Here is an 18512-nt window from a genome sequence, read left to right on the forward strand (position 1 = left end):
GGACAGGAATCCCCGGGCCTGACGTATCTGGCCCAGGGAGCTGCTCAGCCTGCGTTTGCTGAGTGGATAAACCAGGCTCCATGCCCTGTGCTGTTAGGAGTGGGGAGAGGGTGGTGGGCAGGGAAAACAGAGGCTGCACACAGAGCCCTGCGCCACCTGAGTTTGTGTGACGATGCATGGGGCCCTCACACTGTCCTGACTCTGTAAATGTTCCGAGTTCTCTGCAACAGTTAAGGAAAATGGCCTGTCAGCGCAGCCTGGGGACGGCTGGCCGGGCACTGCCCCGCCTGGGCCTGCTGCTGGTGTTGCCACATGCTTGTCTCTTGGACCAGACCTCTCTGTGGCCCACTCCCCACAGAGCACCACAACATGGTGTTGCTGAGTGTTCTGGGCGCCAGGCTCCTCCCAGGGCACAGGGAGTGGGTTCTCTTCCACTCCACAGAAGGAACTGGGGCTCAGAGAGGTTTTGTGACTTGTGGAAGGTCAGCATCGCAACAGCCTGGCACCCTCTTTCCTACCTTGTCAGCAATGAAGCCCATCAGCCACACCTGGAATTCTCCACTGGCCCAGATGCACTGGGGTGACAATGGGACCAGGAGGGGGTGACTCTCCATCTGTTCCTTCTAACTTTGTGTAAATTGTCTCTTGCAGAAGCATGTTGTGGAGACATTTTTTGGATTTGATGAGGAGTCTGTGGACTCAGAAACGCTGTCAGAGACCTCCTACAACACAGACAGGACGGACAGGACCCCAGCCACTCCCGAGGAGGACTTGGATGACGTAAGCAAGCAGCATTGGCTCCTGCAGGACTTCCCACCTTGACGTTCTCTGGGCCACTTCCTCGCCTGGAGCTTAAGTCCCAGATGAGGGAGGTTAACTTTGTGTTATCAAAGCCCCAGAACCAAGGGAAGGAGGTCCCCACTGTCCTTGAGGGGCCACCTGCATGAGTGGCTGTGGGGCTGCCCTTCCTTTCCCCAGTGCTGATCTCACCCAGGAATCTGTGGCTGCCAGGGCTCAGCTACATGTGCCCATGTCACCCTGGTCTGCTCCCCTTTGTAGTTAAAATTGCTGTGTGTGATGTCCTGTCCCCCTACCACATACTCCCCCCCGCCCCCACCTCAGGAAGCAGTGGCCTCGCCTTTGGGACAGAAAAGCAAAAGCATCATGGTAGGAGAAACCCCTGAACTCCCCAGGGTGTGAAGGGAGTGGAAACCTCTGAAGTCCCCACCCAGTCACCCGCGCCCTTCTGACCACCTGTGCCCGCGCAGGTCCATGGCTTCCCTGCAGAGCCCCCCCGCCCGCAGCTGAACCCCCTCAGGAGAGCTGCGCAGTCTTGCAGACCCCGTGGGTTTCTGGGCCTTCAGTGACAGGAGTCGTCGTTTCCAGCAGTGCTCCTCAGTCCAGCGTGGGCTTCCCTGCCCCACTGGCCAAGCCCTCTTCCATCTCTCCTCCCTGCAACTTCGGTGGCTTTTGTCCCAAGCTTGGGCTGGAGCCTGAGGAAGGAGAGTTTGGGCAGCCACAGGGAGCAGCTGGCCCCTGAAGCAGTGACCTCTGGCTGGGGCAGGTGGCTGCTGCCTCTCTCATGGCAACTTCCCTGAGTTTTCAAAGTCCCTCTCGCTGGGACTGCCCCTGTGCAGCATGGGCATTGCCCCTCCTGGCACCTCAAACCCCAGACTCTGGGCAGCTGTCTCCCACAGAGTCCTGGGCAGGGTCCTTTTCCCTCCTGGTGGCCTTTTCTATGGAGTCCCTTCTGTTACGACTTCCAGGCTCACTTCCACCATGGGTCCATGTGGCCACAGGAAAACTTGCTGTGAGCTGTGGGAACTGGCACATCTGCCCCCAGGGAGGCCCTCCTCTTTGTTCTGCCACTTTGTACCAAAACTTCAGAAGATGTGTGTCACCTCTCCAAGTGACGCCCCTTCTCTTGCTGGGAAGAAGACACAGTCCTCTGCATTAGCTCACCAGCCTCAGCTGCAAGTGCTGGCCGTGGTTCGGGGGTTGGGGCTGGCTGTGCTGGAGACACTGTGGTTTGTGGCTGTGTCCTGCTTGGTGTCTGGGTGGCTTTGTTTTGGGCCAGGTGCCTTTGTCCCAATGCTGAGTCTCATTTTTTACATCCTGCCGCATTAACTTAAACAGCAGTAGCCAGACACGGCCTTTGTGACTGGCTTTTTCCAACCAGTGATAGTGACAGACCTCTTTCAGCAATAAAATATGTGACTGTGTCACCCATCTTGTGGCCCATGGGCCTTGCATGTGGGTGCACATCCAGTGTTTAGCAGGCTCTGATTATGGTACCGTGTGGTTTCAGTCCTGCACAGCTGTAAGCCACACTCCGACGCTCCCTGGGTGTCTGCATCTTTGCATGTTCACCCAGGAGGGTGGGCCAGAGGAGGTGCCCTCCAGGTGTGAGTGGCCTGCTCTGTGTTTGGTACCCTTGCCCTTCCGACCTGCTGGTATACGACTCTGGTTCCCAAGGCCAGGGAGCTCCTGGAAAGGGCACTGATGGTAGAGAAGGCATCTCCCTGCAGCCCTCCACCCTGGGGTCCTAACTACTTCCTAGCAGTGACAGCTCTGAGCACCCCTGGGCAGAAGCTGTGAGATCTGGCTTGGATTTTGTCTGGTGCTCAGAGTTACATTAAGTCACATGTTGAGTAGTTTTTCTTCTCCGTTGTGTTAAGACCACGACCAGAGAAGAGGCTGACCTACGGTTCTGCCAGCTGACCCGGGAGTACCAGGCCCTGCAGCGGGCCTATGCCCTGCTTCAGGAGCAGGTGGGGGGCACGCTGGACGCCGAGCGGGAGGCCCGGGTGAGTGCAGCGGTCTCAGGCTGACCAAGCCGGGTGGGTCTGGGTCCTGTGTGTCCCCTCCAGTGGAGGAGATTCTGGGGTGATGGGCATGCGTGGCAAGGTCTCACGTGGAGGTGTTCCTCAGTGAGGCTGCAGGATCTCAGGAGCCTTGAGTGGCCAGACGTGTCCTGTCTGCATGACAGCTCCTCCATGCACAGCAGAGTGCTTTTTTAAGACCAGAGACAAGGCCACAGACTTGGCTAGCCCTGTAGTCTGCAGGCCAAGGACCCCAGCACATCCCTGAGGAGCACTGTGGGAGCTCCCCAGCCCACAGGCACAAGGGCCGGGGGCCACCTCAGTCCAGGCCATGTGTCCCTCTTCCAGAAACTTCCTCCCCTTGGCCCTTCTGCCACCTTGGAGTCCCATAGATCAAGATTTGTTTGCCCTTTTAAGAGTAAGGGGGACACCTAGAGAGCCCACGCCAGGGCGCCGTTTCATTCCCTCAGTGGCCTGAAGCAATCCACGCTGTCTTCTGACTGAGGAAGCTGAGGCTCAGAAAATTCAAAGGTACCCAGAAGGTCCCTGGCAGAGCTCAGGGGTGTGGCCAGGCTTCTCAGGCTCAGAGTATGCTCTGAGCACTTTTTGGGAGTCCCAGGCAGGTGGCTGTGGGCCGTCTTATGGGGACTTGCCGAAATTGGGTGTTATCTGGCAGGCCTCTTGTGGATGGCAGCTGCCGGTAGGAGCAGCCACTTGAAAATGGGGCCAGGGCATTTGGGGAGGGAGCAGTGGCCCTCTGGGGAGGGGTGGGAGCAGAAGTGAGGGCAGTGAGGTCGCTGGGGAGGGGAGCTCTTGGGCCACATAGGGCTCAGTCCTTCTCCCCTAGGTCGGAGCAGGTGAACTGCAGGGCTTTATTTGAGCAGAATTGTTAGTGTTTTCTTTTTTAATGTCAACTACTTCAAATTGTGGAGATTTCAGAGAGAAATCCAGATTCCCGACATCTCTTGAAAGACAGTTTGTGCTGTAGTACCAGGCTCTCATCCCACAGGGCACTGGACTGCAGCTGAGGGGCAGTCTCTCTGGGGCTGGGGGTCACATCCTCCAGTTTGCCACAGTCCCCACCATTCCTTCTTGCCCCGGTCAGCTTCCCATATTTACAGGCCTGCCTGGCCCTGCAGACATTGGGGTTTTCAGCCCTTTCTGTAGGTGGCAAAGGGCCCACCTACAACTCAGCAACTCAGCACGTAGGAAAGCCCTGGTGGCTAGTGACTGCTGAAAGGGCAGATGCTGGCCTTGGGCAGAGAGCTGGGGCTGGGACCTGGTGGGCCTGGCTCCCACCTCCTTGTGTGCGAGCTGGTGGAGCTTAGAGCCGCCAGCTCTCAAGACCTTCAGTTCCTCATGGCGCCGGGTTGGCAGCTGGTGTTGGCAGCTGGTGTCGACCCCCAGTGCCACCAGGAGGGCCAAGTTTGAATATGCGCTATTGAACCCAAGCCTGTCCCCAGCTCTGTCTGTATGGCAGCTGGGTTCTACTCCTCTGTCACCTGTGTGAGGGGACCTGCTCACTTCTTGGTCTTTGTTGTTCTAGACTCGGGAGCAGCTGCAGGCTGATCTGCTGAGGTGTCAGGCCAAAATCGAAGACTTGGAGAAGTTGCTGGTTGAGAAAGGACAGGTGAGCAGGCCTGGTCATGTGTTTGTCTTTGTCCCCGTGGCAGTGTCCTCGAGGCCTGCCTGTGTGCTGAGACAGTGTTCTGTGAGCCACACGCAGGCTCCTGGAGGGCGAGATAGAATCCAGCTAGAGTGCGCTGCCGAGTCAAAAGAAGGAAAAATAATCAAAGCACATTTAATGGAAGTCTGACTGGCCTTCCCTTCGTTTGTTTGCCAAATGTGCAAAAATAGGAGACAATTCCAAAAACAGAGTGGGGATCAGAACCCTTTTTGACTTGAGCCGAAAAGGCTCAGTGTGGAAACCCTGCCTCTTTGAGAGTGGCGTAGGTCCAGAGCTCAGTATGGTGGCTGTGCTGTTAGAAAAGTGCTATTGGGTTTGTAGACAACCAGAACCTCTTGGGGGCTTAATGTGAAGACACTGACTTCCTGCTTGCATCCCTGCCTCCACAACTCTGCCCCACCTTACACAGAGGGTCATCTGCTCCATGTGGCTCCTCAGTGATCCAGTAAGGGAGGCCGCCATCTTGTAACTGCTCTTTCTAGGACTCCCCTCCACTTGGCAGGAAGAGACTGTTTGTTCTCTCAGCATAATTCACTGGCCCAAACCGGTCATGTGTCCCTGCTGGGTATGTGTGGCCGGTAGGGTGTCTGTGCCACCATCTTCACATGGAAGGGCTAAGGAGGGGCCTGGGGCCTGGTGGGGCCTGGGAAAAGGAAGGCAGGTGTGAACTGGAGGGGTGGTAGAGGTGTGGGGGACCCTAAGAGGAACTCCAGGAGAGGTATAGAGCAGATGGCCAGCTCTGAACAGTCTCCAGTTAGCAGCAGGGCTCTGGGTGTGGCTGAGATTCAAAGTAAGCCATCAGAACTCAGGTATGGCACCAAGCAGACCAGGCAGCAGCCTTTATGAATGGCTGAGTAGCCGTGTGAGGGCACCTGACGCCCAAGAGTGGATCCAGGGAGTTGTGGTCTCTCCTTCTCCCTGGAGGCATCATGGTGGTGCAAAGCATACACCCTGGAGCCAAGTACCAGCTCTGTCAATTACTTGTCACAGGATCTTGGGCAAGTTGCATAATCTCTGTGCCTCAGTTTCCTTTTCTTTAAAATGGGCTGATGATACTACTTAACACACTGGGTAAGAGGAAGTAGGGAGACCCAGAAGTCTGACGTTGAGGCTTCCTCAAATTCCTCTCCAACTTCCCACTGACCCCAGTTTCCCTTCTCCAGTCTGAGGTTGTGTGGTGGGATTTGCCTCAGCTCAATGAGGGAGGTGCAGAAGGGCAGAGGCAGCCCAGACACAATGGCAAGTGAGGAGGTCGAGAGAGGGCCAGAACAAAGGAGCACGGAGAGGACCTTCTAATGAGGTCAACTTCCTGCTTGACAAAGGTGCTCATGGACACAAGTGGGGGACCCAATCAGCCAGAGACTTTTGTACTTATGCTCCTAGGTGTGGGATCTAATATAAAACTAAAATAGATGTGTAGACACAGGGTGCTCCAATCAATAGTGAGGAGTATATGGACAGAGGAGATGCTAAGGAGAGGAGGAAGTTCCAGAAACCATGAAAAGAATAGGCCAAAACTCCCCACCAGACTCCTGGCTCCAGGGCCCCTTCTCTCTGGAGAGTCTGTCTCCATTGCTTTTGCAAAAAAGCTTGCTGCTCACTTGCTGTCTCTGTGTCCTACTCTTCGCTGAGCAGAGACAATGAACCCAGCCCCCCAGAAGGTAGCAAGACATTCTGGCCGACGTTGCCTCCCACCCTGTGGTGTTGGATCTGGTGTTTGTGCTCAGTTCTTCCCTCAGTGCCTACTGAGAGAAGGGGCCCATTTGGAGGCAAAATGAATTCTCATTCAATCAGCCAGTGTTCATCAGAGCTCTTGCACTACTCCAAGCCCTGCACTTGGTGCAGAGGAGAATGTATCAGTTTGCTATTGCTCTGTAACAAACCACCCCAAAACTTAGTTATTTGAACAGCAAAAGTGTCTTATTCACTTCTAGTTCTGTGGATTGATAGTTTGGGCTGGACTCAGCTGGCTGTTGTTCCTGCTAATCTTGCCTGCGGTCAGTCTTGAGGCTATAGTGGTTAGGCAGATCTCCTGGGGCTAGAAGGCCTGGGATGGCCTCATTCTCTTCTTGCCATTTGTGTCAGCTGAGGCCTCAGGGAGGAAACCTGACTTTTTTACTTGGTGGCCTGGGGGCAGGAAAAAAGAATAAGCCCCCTGTATGAGTACTTACCAAGCCTCTGTTTATATCACATTTGTCCCAGTAGCCAGGCCATGTCACAGCCAAGCCCAGCTTTAAAATTGGAGAAGTAGGCCCTACATCTTGTTGGGAGGAGCTGCAAAGTCACATTGCAGAGGGTGTAGCAGAGAGATGGAGGGGAAGCTTCAGCCACCTTCATAAACAACCTGTCATGAACAAGAAGGCAAAGGGACAGCTGACAACACTGTGCCTATGTGAGGGTCAGCGGTGGTGTAGGATGAGCAATGTTAGGTCCAAGGGAACCAGGAGGAGCCGGGGCCTTTTCTGGACATTCCATGGCATGGGATCAGATCCCATGTTGGGCCTTGGCTTCAAAGCATCCTGGAATACAAGCGCTGGTGGGCCTGGCCTGCTGGGAAGGGACCTCGCCCAGTTCCAGCCCTGCTGCTGACCAGCTGAGAGGCGGGGAGCTGGAGAAGGCTTCCCTTGCCCTCATGTAGTCGCCCCTCCATCCCCATGATGCTTGCTGAGTGCCAGCTCTGCCTGTCTGGGGATGCCCCAGAGTCAGGACAGACTCCATGCCCTGTGCTCGCGGCCTGCTCACATGGGAGCTGGCTGGGCAAGTGATGGAAGGACTGTGGACTGGCATGGCTGTGGGCACGGGCTGGCCTTCAGGTGTGGAGCCGCTCCTTTACCTGGCAGGGTGGACGCGCACCTGTGGGGAGCCACTCAGGGGAGACAGGTCTCACTCCCTGCTGCTGCTCTTTCTTGGGTTAGGGTTAGAGGTAGGATGCGCTCATGCAGGCGTGGTCTTTTCTTGGAAGGTGACCTGCCCCAGTGCAGTGACTCGTTTGTTGCTTTCCTGCAGGATTCCACGTGGGTGGAGGAGAAGCAGCTGCTCATCAGAACAAACCAAGACTTGCTGGAAAAGGTATGTGGCCTGCTTCAGGGTCACAGGCTGAGGCCAGCCTGTGTGAGCCCATTCCATGCTCTGGGTACATTCCAGGGACCAGGGCACCTCTCATGAGAAGAGGCCTCTGCTCTGGGCCTACAGAGCTGACAGAGGAGCCACTCCCAGGTCCCCTGCAGAAGTAGGGAGGCTGGCCCCAGCTCCCAAATTGGACACCCTGGCTACCTCTGCCGTTGCTCTGGGATTCCAGAGGCCCTGATCATTGAGCAAGCCCTCAGACCACCTGAGCCCAGGTCAGCTGACCCTACTGGGAGCTGAGCCTCTGACCTGCCCTCTCTAACCATAGGCCTTGCTGGAGCTCTCCAAAGAGTCTGCATGGGGAGCAGACCAGATGCTTTGGGATTAAGACTGTAGCCTCTCCCTACTTAATTTATTTAGGTACTACGGATTGAACCCAGGGGCATTTAACCAACCCATATTTGCAGCCATTTATTTTTATTTTGAGATAGGGTCTCACTACGTTGCTTAGAACCTTGCTAAGTTTCTGAGAGTGGCCTTGAACTTGGAATCCTCCTACCTCAGCCTCCCCAGTTGTGGGGATTGTAGGCATGTACCACTGGACATGACTCCCCGCCCATTTTAAAAAGTAAATTACGAGTTGTGCCACCATTTCCCTAGTACGGGTTTAGAAGAGTTTCATCCCCATGAAGACTCCCAGCTCAGTTGCAGTCACTCCCAGTCCCACCCCTCATGCCCCTGCACCCACTAGTCTGCTCCATAGGTTTCCTCTCCTGGATGCTACAGGTGAGTGCCATCAGGCCCTTGGTGGGCTTTGCCCTAAACATCTGAGTGCAGGACAGGGTGAGCTGGCCTTTTCCCATGGGAGGCCAGGTCAGCTGCACCCTGCTGCCCACTGCTATGTGGTGTTTGCTAGCTCACTGCCTCATTTTCTGGAGGCATTTGGGCAGGACTGTCAGTGTCATGGGAGGCAGTCCTGTGTGTCAGGGGAGTTCAGCATTCTTGATTGTGCTTACTAAGTTCTGGGAGCTGCACAAAACACCCACACAGGTTCCACATGTGCCCCAGAAGAGAGCCCTTGTGTGGACCTCCTTACCAGGAAGAGGGGGGACACGGGGATCAGGGGTGCTACTCTGAGGCCTTCCCCAAAGCCCTCACCACGTGTGTTGTCACAGTGGCCCCTCACTGCTGCCAGGTGATGGGCGCTGCCGTACCTTCTTGGGCAGAAACAGGCCCAGGACACTTCTGTTGTAACTCATCTGTGTCTCTGGCTGTCTTGCTTCCCAGACTGCTGTGCTCTGGGGGTGACCACTGCCACACAGACTTCTTAGGAAGGCTTGGCAGAGAGTCAGACAGACAGCCGTGCTCTGCTGCAGCCTGCAGGGCCGTCCAGGTGGGCTGACCCTGGGGGATTGGGCTGGAAAGACCCCGGGCAGCCTTTGGGAGCAGAAGCCCTGGCGTGGCACTCTTGCTTCCTGCCCCTTGACCTCAGGGCAGGGTCTCCGGGGCTCTTTGCCTCAGCTTCCCCATCATTCATTTGTTCAGCAAATATGTCAGCAGTTTCTGGTCTGCACCTTCCTGGACGCTTGCCGCAAAGTCTGCCACATGGCTGGTTCCCTGTCCTCCTCAGGCCACCATTGAGGTGGCCCACGATCAGGGGACCTGGTTTGAGGTGGCAGCTGCTGCTGCCCGTTAATGCACAGGTGTCTTTGCTCTAGATTTACAGGCTGGAAATGGAGGAGAACCAGCTGAAGAGCGAAATGCAAGATGCGAAGGATCAGAACGAGCTGTTAGAGTTCAGAGTGCTAGAGCTCGAAGTAAGAGACTCTCTCTGTTGTAAGCTCTCAAACGGAGCAGACATTCTCTTTGAACCCAAACTGAAATTCATGTAAAGCTCCCTGCCGTTCCCAAGCATGTGTGAAGGGACATGTTAGCGTTTCTCTCCTTCCTTCCTTCCTTCTTTCTTTCTTTCTTTTTTTTCTTTTCAATCTGTATGTTCAGAATAATTTCACTGCCTTAACGTGTTCTGGAGAGGGTGCTCGCCGAAGTCTGTGGACCTGTACAGAGCTAATATATTTATTGCCTACGGCTTGTTTTGCACTTAATAAAATAATTTGTTTTTGCAATATTTTGCCTTTTTTATTTGTGTTTCATTGCCATAACTACTTCTTTCCTGCATGCATAGTCACTGGGTCTGCACTGTGCAAACCTGGACAGAAGCACTGTTGCAATTAATAACACACCTTTGTAAATGATCTTGCATGCAGCACATCTCACCTTTTGAAATAGCAGAGTCTGACCCAGCCAGCTGTTGACTCTCTAATGTGTTTAAAGCCAGTTTGGGCCCATTTTCTATTTGCAAGTTAAATACAAGGTAAGTAAGGCAGGGTAGGAGGATGTGTCTGCAGAGACGGTTAAGAAAAGGAGTTACTTGCTCAAATTTTTTCAGTAAATACAGACCCAGGCACCACAGCAATTTGGACTAAAGAAATTATTATTCATAACTCCAAATATGACTCAAAGTGGCTGGAAGGAGATTGAATGCTGCTCACAGGTAGAAATTGTGTTCCTCCAGGAACTCCCCAGTGCACCAAGTGGGACTCAGTAAAAGAATATTGATGGTTTAATTGCTTCCAAGAGAACTCTTGCCTTGGTGTGTTACTGTATTGCCTTGCTCTCACGGTACTTCATAACTCCCTTTTGTTTCTGTTTAAAAGTCATCGGCATCTTAAACATCACTTAAGTTTGTGACAGTTTCTCTGAGCTCTCGTAGTGATGCGGCTCTGCTTCCCCCAGCTGACCCTTGCATGTATGAAACCTCAGTGGAAGTGAGTGCCTCACGGTGTCTGTGGCTTTTCTGATTTTGTTTTCTCCTCCTGCTTGAGTTGAATTCTGTTCGCCTTAGAACTGACCAGTTGGACCTTGTCATGATGGCAAGGCCTGGGCCAAGAGTCCCTCAGCACCAAGTGCTACTGCTACTCACTCTCCCTAGACCTGAGTGTTTTGTTCAAGTGACAGAAATCAGAAGTCATGTGAGGTCGCCATTGGTGCCTCTGCCATTATTAGAAAACTGCACATATCCTTGTCAGGAGCCTTCCTTAAAAGAACTCCATAAGCACTGCTTGGTTTACTAGGATTTCCATCTCCCTCAGAATTCAGAGCCATTGGGAACCACTTTTCTGACTTGTACTCTTATCCATTATGATCTTCTTGGATCACTTTCCTATGGAGACTCCATTTAAATAAGTATTGCTGGTAGAATGGTGTCCAAAGAAGTGAACCATGGTGAATTTTGTTCTTGGCTCCTAGGACTGTTCCAGACCTAGGCTAGCTGGGTGGGGCTTCCTGGAAATTCACTGAATTAATAGCCCCTTCGTCTTCCCTTCAGCCTCTCAGCAGCGCGCTGAGACATGCCGCTGACTTTGTGCTTGGTTATTTAGATAGTGCCTGCCTCACAAGTTTGCATGGCGTCAGTCGGCACAGTGAGGTGCCTGGCACAGAGGGACACACCACAGCTGGTAGCTTTTGTTCTTCATTGAAATTTAGTTCAAGTTGAATTTTTAAAGGAGTCCATTGGTTCTGTAGTTAGATTCTGCTAAAATGCCCCAAAGTAAGTTATTATTACCATTCTATAATTTGAATCAAACAAAAGCAGTTTACTTAGGGTGTGATTTGAAAGGGTCTTCTCAGCCTGTGCTGGAGGTCTACAGTCAGCTCTGTGAAGGAAACACATTTGAGACCAGGGTCCTGTCGAACCGGTATACTTTGTCCCCATAAGTACACCCAGGCTTGTCCTGACCTTTCTGAAACTTGTCACTTGGTGTATGACTAATAAGCCCCTCTTCTGGGAAAATACTTCCTTCATAATTGAGATTTGACAGTAAATCTTAAGGCTGGGCAGAACTAAGATCATTGGTTGTGTTAGAGTGGGTCAAAAAGAATTGTGAGCAGAGCCAACAGATTATACTGGAAAGGAAGTGAAGGCAGGGCTGGGCCTGACTCTGTCATTCACTAGAAAAGGGCCTGGGACTCGGCCTCCCCGAGCTGCCATCTCTGTCTGCAAAAAAAGAACGTTGGTGTCAGGCTCTCAAGGTTGCATGGGAACCCGTCAGCACACTGAGGTGCCTGGCCCAGAATGACACACACCACACCTAGTGGCTTTTGTTGCCCATTGAAATTTGGTGCAGTCGCTTTTATCAAATTTTGTAACTCTGTGACTTCCTGGGTTTTAGTCTTGCAACCAGAAGACTCATGAGACCCTGCTAACCATTTCTTCCTAGCTGAGTGGTAAGAGGTAAGCCAGTGTGCAGAGACAGTCTCCCGCCATGGAAGACGAAGATGTCCCACTCACGGAGGAGGACTGTGCGGTCTGCGTGTGCGCTGTAGTCACACCTTTGCCGACCGGAGCGCGTTGGTTTTTGCTGATAACATGGGAAAATGGCAAGTGGTAAATAATCCAATTGAGTTCTGTCTTTAAACCGAATCTTTTCCCCAGGAGAGAGAGCGGAGGTCGCCAGCCTTTAACCTCCAAATCACCACCTTCCCCGAGAACAACAGCAGCGCCCTCCAGCTGTTCTGTCACCAGGAAGGAGTTAAGGTAGCGTGCGTGGGGGGGCCTCCAGCGAGCTGAGGCCACAGGCTCGCTGAGTGCCAGACTGGTGAAGGGGGATTGTATTCTGGGGCCAAGAGCAGAATTTATTGTAATGAGATAGCCCTTGGCCTCTACCCTGTGTTGAAAGGCAGTGAGATCACCTTAGGGGGTCACCAGGTGTTACCCTGTTTTCCTCCATTTCTGGGATATGGGCTTACTGCAAACCCCAGCCGCCACTGCCCGGCTCTAGCCTGGAACCTCCCTGAGCCTCAGTCTCTGGGCAATGAATTCCAGATGGCAGTGCTCCTACATCGAACTAGAGTGACCATGAAGTTAGATAAAGAACAGACAAAGTGCTTGGCACAGGGCCTGACACTAGGAAGTACCTTGCAGTGGCCACTGTGGTGGTTATAATGGCCAGCATTTGCCACATACCTGAAGCCCTGCTAGGGCCTGCGGGCCATGGCCTTCCGACCCACACATTCCACAGGCCTTTCTAGAAAGTGGTGTTTATTCTGGTGTAAAACTCAGCCAGTAAGTCGCAGCTGCACCTTCTCTCCTCTCTCCCCGGAGGAAAAGCTAGAGGCGGGACTCGCCCTCTGTAGGCACCAGGAGAGGATGGGCGCGGTCCGTCCACACGCAGGGTGTAGCTCTGGGAATTGGTGTGGATGGTCTCTGCTGCTCACACAAAAATGAACGTTGGAAATCTCTTCCAGGATGTGAATGTTTCTGAACTTATGAAGAAACTAGATATCCTTGGCGATAACGGGGTAACTATGAGCAATCCGTTTCCGGTTCGTGTTCTTGTTTTGATCTGGGCGTATTCTGTGTGGCTTTTGTTTTGTTTTAATTTCTCTCTAGTTTTAGAGATCTAATAAGTACAATGTAAGGCTTTTGTATGGCTATGTTCCTGTGTGGGTGGTTGGGTCAGAATCTGTCAGAAGTGGGATTCCAAAGTGAGGTTGCCCTTACAGCCTGTGAGTAACGAGAGAGAAGAAGCCTAAGGACCAGTACCCAGAGAGAAGGTGGGCTCACCACAGGTGGCTGAAGTCAGAAAGTGACACTTTGCCTTCCTAAAGATCAGCTTGAATGGGGCACTGATTCTTGAAGTCTTAAATCTCAAAGGCAGTCCCAAGGCAGGTGGCTCCTGTCCCTCTGAGTGGGGACTGTTCACTGTGAAGTCCAGAGGGACAGGAGCTCTCTGCCTTGAATCGCTGACCCCGTTAGTGAGTGGGGTTGACCCCTGGGGTACGGCTCAGAGTGGAGCCTGGTGCTGACTGTCTGCCCGTGGATTGGGATCCAGTGTAAAATGCCCTTGCCCATTTTTCTGTTTTAGAATTTGAGAAATGAAGAACAGGTTGCAATAATCCAGGCTGGAACTGTGCTTGCCCTGTGTGAAAAGGTAGACCCAGCGGCATTTCTGTGCTCACACCTTGTCCCAGCACCCAGCACCATACAAGAAACTGTACATTGGTGTCTCGCTTGTTTGGGAGCATGTGTGTCGGTCAGTCTGCTCTGCATGTGCACATGCATGCCTCTTCACGTTCTGATGGAAAGCCATACACCACATGCCCATGGTAGAAAAGGCCAGACTGCAGGAGGGACCGACACCCCATCAAGGAAGCAGTGGGTGATGCGTATGCTGCCTCCGGCTTTCTCCCACTCCCGTTTTCTTAGCTTAGTTGAAATCTTACTTAGCATCCAGCTCTTCATCCTGCTTTACAAGACATTCTAAATGGCTCACAAACATGCATCTCGACAGCTCTGCCTCCTTCTGTCCTATGGTTACACTGTAGAGAACATCCTCTGCCATCAGCTGCTGGGCTGTCCACTCTACCTCTGTTTGCCATCATGCCCTTAGTGGTGGACACCATTACACATAGATTTCTGTGCATTTGAGAACTGACCACAGGACAGACTCTAGAAGTGGAATCCTGAGGCAATCGAAGGGCTCTGGCAATGTCCAGGTGGCTTCCAGAGAGGGGCACCAGTGACCCTCCTGTCGATTTCATGCTCAGCGTGGCGTTTTACCACAGAACTTTCAATTTCATGGCTAGAAACGTTATGACGTCATCATGTCCTTCTCATTTATCTGGGTGCTAGTGGTAGTGGACGTTTTGATGTGTATTGCCTATTTTGTTCTTCTTTCTTGCGAGTTGTAATTACATTTGTTTGAGGATTTATTTTCCCTGGGTTTGTTTGTTCGTTCGTTTGTTTATTCATTCATTCATTCATTCAACAAATAAGTCTTTGTTGTAATTGTTTCTCTTACTGACTTGCCTATGTGCTTTACATATTAAAGATATTAACTTTTTGACCTTTTATTTTAAAAAACGCCTTCCTGACTTGTCTGCCTTCTACACTGGTTTAGAATGTTTTTTTCAGTGCACACTGCTCAAGGTAGTCCTTCCTGTCTGTGGATCTTATTCCTTCCAAAGCACACGAGTGAAGCTTTAAAATGCTGCTTTCGAGTAGCGTTTTTGGTGAGGCCTTACTGCTCTTAATCCAGATTCTTTCCAGAATCTCTGGAAGGGCATTTAAAATATGGTTTTCTTCCCCGGTGTTTTTCCATCACCCACACCCCTTCCCCTCAACAAACAAGTAAAGGGAACTAAAGGTTGGTGGCAGACTTAGGCAATGCCTTGCCCCTGGTCACACGGTCGGGAAGGGCGATGCAGGCGTGGAACCCGGCTTTTTCTGGCTCCCATCTCTCCATCTGGCTGAGCTTGCTCCCTCCAGGGAACAGGACTGAGGATGGCTCAGGGCCGGCTGGTGGGCTGACGGGAGGCGGGTTCCTGGGCTGAGTTGGGCACATTCAGTGCACCCTTGTCAGCAAGACTGAACGTGTCCAGCCTCATGTAGCAGGGCTCCATAGAGTAAAGTGCTGGTGAGTCACTGGACTCAGTTCCTTCAACACTCATTGCAAGATTTACTGAGAAGTTTCTTCCAGGCATGAGGGCTTCGATGGCCCGCATGGGGTGGAGGTGCCCTCTGCTAGATGCTAACTCTGTGAGGCCTTCCTGGCTTTGATCTTGTCCCCCCACTTGCCAGCTGCAGTCTCCTGGAGATGCAGCATGAGAGTCCTGGTGCCCTGCTGGTTCGTGTCAGGATCCAGGACACCCTACTTAAGCAGAGTCCAGTGTGGCTAAGCCCTAGCACTGGGCTTAGTTCCTAGAGGCACTTGGGCAATGCCTGTGGACTGGTGGACTGGGGTGGCTGGTTCGCAGTGGGGCTAGTGGTGGGCGTTGGTGGGCTGCTGTTCCTAACCCTCGGCTGCCTGAAGGCCAAGGCTGCAGAGGTTCAGGGCCTTGCTGGGGCACTAAGTCACTCACCTGAACCTTCCTGAAAGGCCCCTCTCATACCCTGAGGGATCAGGCGCTCTAGGCCTTGACCTTAGATCTCTGTGTCCTTCTCTCTCAGCCTTTGTCCCACATTAGCATCTCCTGTTGACAGCTGAGGATATGGGCACTCTGACTTCTGGCTTTGACCCTTGCCATCCCTTCCCAACTCCCAGCTTAAAATGTGGTTTTCTTCCCCAGGTGTCTTTCCATCACCCACACTCCTTCCCCCCAACACACAAGTAAAAGGCACTAAAGGTTGGTGGCAGACTTAGGCAATGCCATCCCTTCCCAACTCCCAGCTTGTACCCTCCTTGCCTCCTCCCGCTTCTTGCTAGCTGCTGCCCTGACCACCAGAACCTTTCCAAGCTTGTCAGCCTCGTGCCTCGTTTGGTGCCCTAAATGCCAGAGTGATGCCAGCTTCCCTGGCCTGCCAGCTCCTCACAGACCCCACCAGGTGTGGCAAAATAGGGACCTGTGGCTGATGTTTATGGGATCCCAACTCTGGTGCTGCCCAGAGCTGCCCAGCTCCCATTTGGGACAGTCCTTAGGGTGCAAACTCCGCTGTTTTCTCAGTTCAGGATCCTGGAGACATCAACCAGGCCATTTTTCTGTGAATAAAGGTCAAATTGGTTTGGGAATTACTGTGTATTACTACTTGGGGGAATGTTCAAGAAGATAAACAGGCCCTGGGCAGGGTGGGAGCTGGGTCGGCAGGTCCCCTGAGAAGGCCAGCAGGACAGCTGGGTGACCAGCAATCCAATTTGCTTGGGACTGAGGTGCATCCTGGTCCTGGGAACTTCAGTGTTAAAACAGAGACAGCTGAGGGCAAACAGGGACAAATTGGTCACCCTAGAGCTGACATTGCAGAGAAGGTCATAGAGAATGTGGGTCTCTGCAACACCACTGTCAGACAAGACTTGGTCACAAGTGCCAGGCAAGCCCCTTCCTACCAGATACACCTCGTTTTAAAAAGGTGTTCTTCAGTGCAGTGCTGGGACCCAAACAGACTACGGTCCACTTCAGTTTTCTCTTAGAGGCACATAAGTGCAGTGCAGCCTCAACTGGTCAGGAGCAGCATAGGATGGCATCTTCCCTGGGTGTGTGCCCTACTCCTAGCAGCCAGCACTGGGCACAGACTTTAAGGTACAGGCCAGCGAGCTCCCCAGTCCTGGCCCCATGGCTTACTCACTTTGGCACATGGCATGTGCCCCGCAGAGAGGCTCAGGCATAAGACATTTGTAGGCATGTGGGTCATCCCCAGGTCTGCCTCTTCGCCTTCAATTTCAAAACTGATCACGAAGTAGACAAAGGACTCAGAAAGACAGAAATAATGAAAAATCTATGTCCCCTCTGCTAACATAAGGGTTAGAGAGTGATGTGTGGGCCTGCAGCCACAGTCCAGCTGTCTAATCACTGAATCTGTCAAAGTCGTGGAACCCTCTCTGGAGAGAGGGGAGGAGATCAGCCCACCAGCTGCAGCGGGTCCTGGCCTTGCACCTGAGGAGCCCCAGGAGCTGGCTTTGGACCTGTGACTGCTGGAAGAGGACACCCAGCTCCTTGCAGCACTCAAGTGGCAGGTTTGCCTCCCCTCCCCTGTGAGACCTCTCTGCTGGGGGTTGAGCAGAGCCATGAGCCTGGAGGGTCTCTGAGGTGTCAGCGAGGCTCAGTAGAGATCTGGCGGTACTCTGGTGTATTCCTGATCTCCACGGGCCAGGAATTCAAGGCCAGCTTTCTCTGCCCTCCTGGGACTGGCCCGGTGACTAAAAAGGACCTGTAAAGATTTTCCTTTATAAGCAACGTAAGCACCTAATATACATCTATATTTAACAATAACCATTACCTGACAGCGGGCTCTACAGAGTACTCTGTGAGAGCAGCTTGTGGTAATGATACAAACAGGAAATGCTCACCATTTTAGTTCTAGTTGTTTCTGATTGCCTGCATTAGGACATTAAATAAGCCCACCTATTCCCATGAAGTTGCCGCTCTTGGCAGGGATTAAGGACTGCTTGGTTGGCCCCCGCTGCGGCTGCTGGCTCCAGGGCCTCTCAGGGACAAGCACTGGCATTGTTAGGGGAGATCCTAACTGTGCCTGTCCCATCTCCTTCCCTCTGTGCAGCCCGCCCACACCCTCCTCCACTCAGTAGGTGTTCATTAGGCACCTGCTGCATGCCAGGCCCTATGCTGGGCAGGGAAATGCAACAGGAGTCAGATGGGGGACCTAGGGGGCAGGGAAGCTGACCACAGCATCTTCCAGGTGAGCTCAAATAAAGAGCACAAGACTCGTGACTCAGGAAACAGGGTGGGCTTCCTGGAGGGGTGAGACCAACCTGGGCCAGAAGGCTGGGTAGATGTTAGCTTGCCAAGAGCCTCCTGTTGAGGCTGGGCCTGGGAGAGGGGGGTGTTACGGGCAGTGGGAGCTACCTGAAAGGCTCTGAGGTGAGAGAGACCTTGGCTTGTCCCAAGAGCTAAATGTAGTTTTGGGGTGACCAGGGGAGTTTTGAGTGGAGATAGGAGCCTGTGTGAGCCTTGTTGGGGACACTCCCTGCAGGGCCCTGTAAGGGTTGTCAGGAGTGAGGGGATGTCTGGGAGGACACTGAGCAGGTGCAGGGAGGTTCCGACAGTTACGTGTGCTTTGGAGAGAAGTGCTGGCCAGAGCTCAGGAAGGGCTTAGTGTGTGACGGTGGTGGGACATGAGCCTCCGGCCAGGAGGGGGCTGGGCTGGGGGTGGTCCTGGTTGAGGAGTGCAGCAGATGGGTCTTCTTACACAGAAGAGAGGTGCCCAGGGGCCTCCCCTCCAGGGATCTGCTGAGGCCTAGCTGTGAGCCAAGATGAGGGGAGCCGTACATGGGGCCCAGGCATGGATCAGAGCTGATTGGAGACTCTTCCGAGTGAGCAGAGTGTAGAGGAGGGCAGAGCTGGGGGAAGGCCAAGGGCAGGGCTCCCGCCCAGCAGAGCCAAAGTTTAGGAGCCAGAGGTCTGAGGAGGTGCAGCCAGAGAAATTC

General features: G+C 53.1%; 1 protein-coding gene across 4 annotated transcripts in view; it reads left to right on the forward strand.

Annotated features, from left to right (window-relative positions):
* Positions 1-18512, forward strand: part of Jakmip1 (janus kinase and microtubule interacting protein 1) — a 124342-nt gene that overhangs the window by 91270 nt on the left and 14560 nt on the right. For 3 of the 4 annotated variants that reach the window (XM_071614132.1, XM_071614134.1, XM_071614133.1), the window contains 5 exons: positions 652-780; positions 2679-2807; positions 4369-4452; positions 7516-7578; positions 9294-9703. In XM_071614132.1, coding sequence (XP_071470233.1) covers positions 652-780; positions 2679-2807; positions 4369-4452; positions 7516-7578; positions 9294-9467 — 579 coding nt within the window. In that variant the 3' untranslated portion in view covers positions 9468-9703. Of the gene's footprint in view, positions 1-651; positions 781-2678; positions 2808-4368; positions 4453-7515; positions 7579-9293; positions 9704-12070; positions 12173-12882; positions 12937-13502; positions 13569-18512 lie in introns of those variants that run through there. The other variant, XM_027939618.3, reaches the window with a different exon arrangement.

The sequence above is a fragment of the Marmota flaviventris genome, chromosome 7, assembly GCF_047511675.1.
Source record: "Marmota flaviventris isolate mMarFla1 chromosome 7, mMarFla1.hap1, whole genome shotgun sequence".
NCBI lineage: Eukaryota > Metazoa > Chordata > Mammalia > Rodentia > Sciuridae > Marmota > Marmota flaviventris.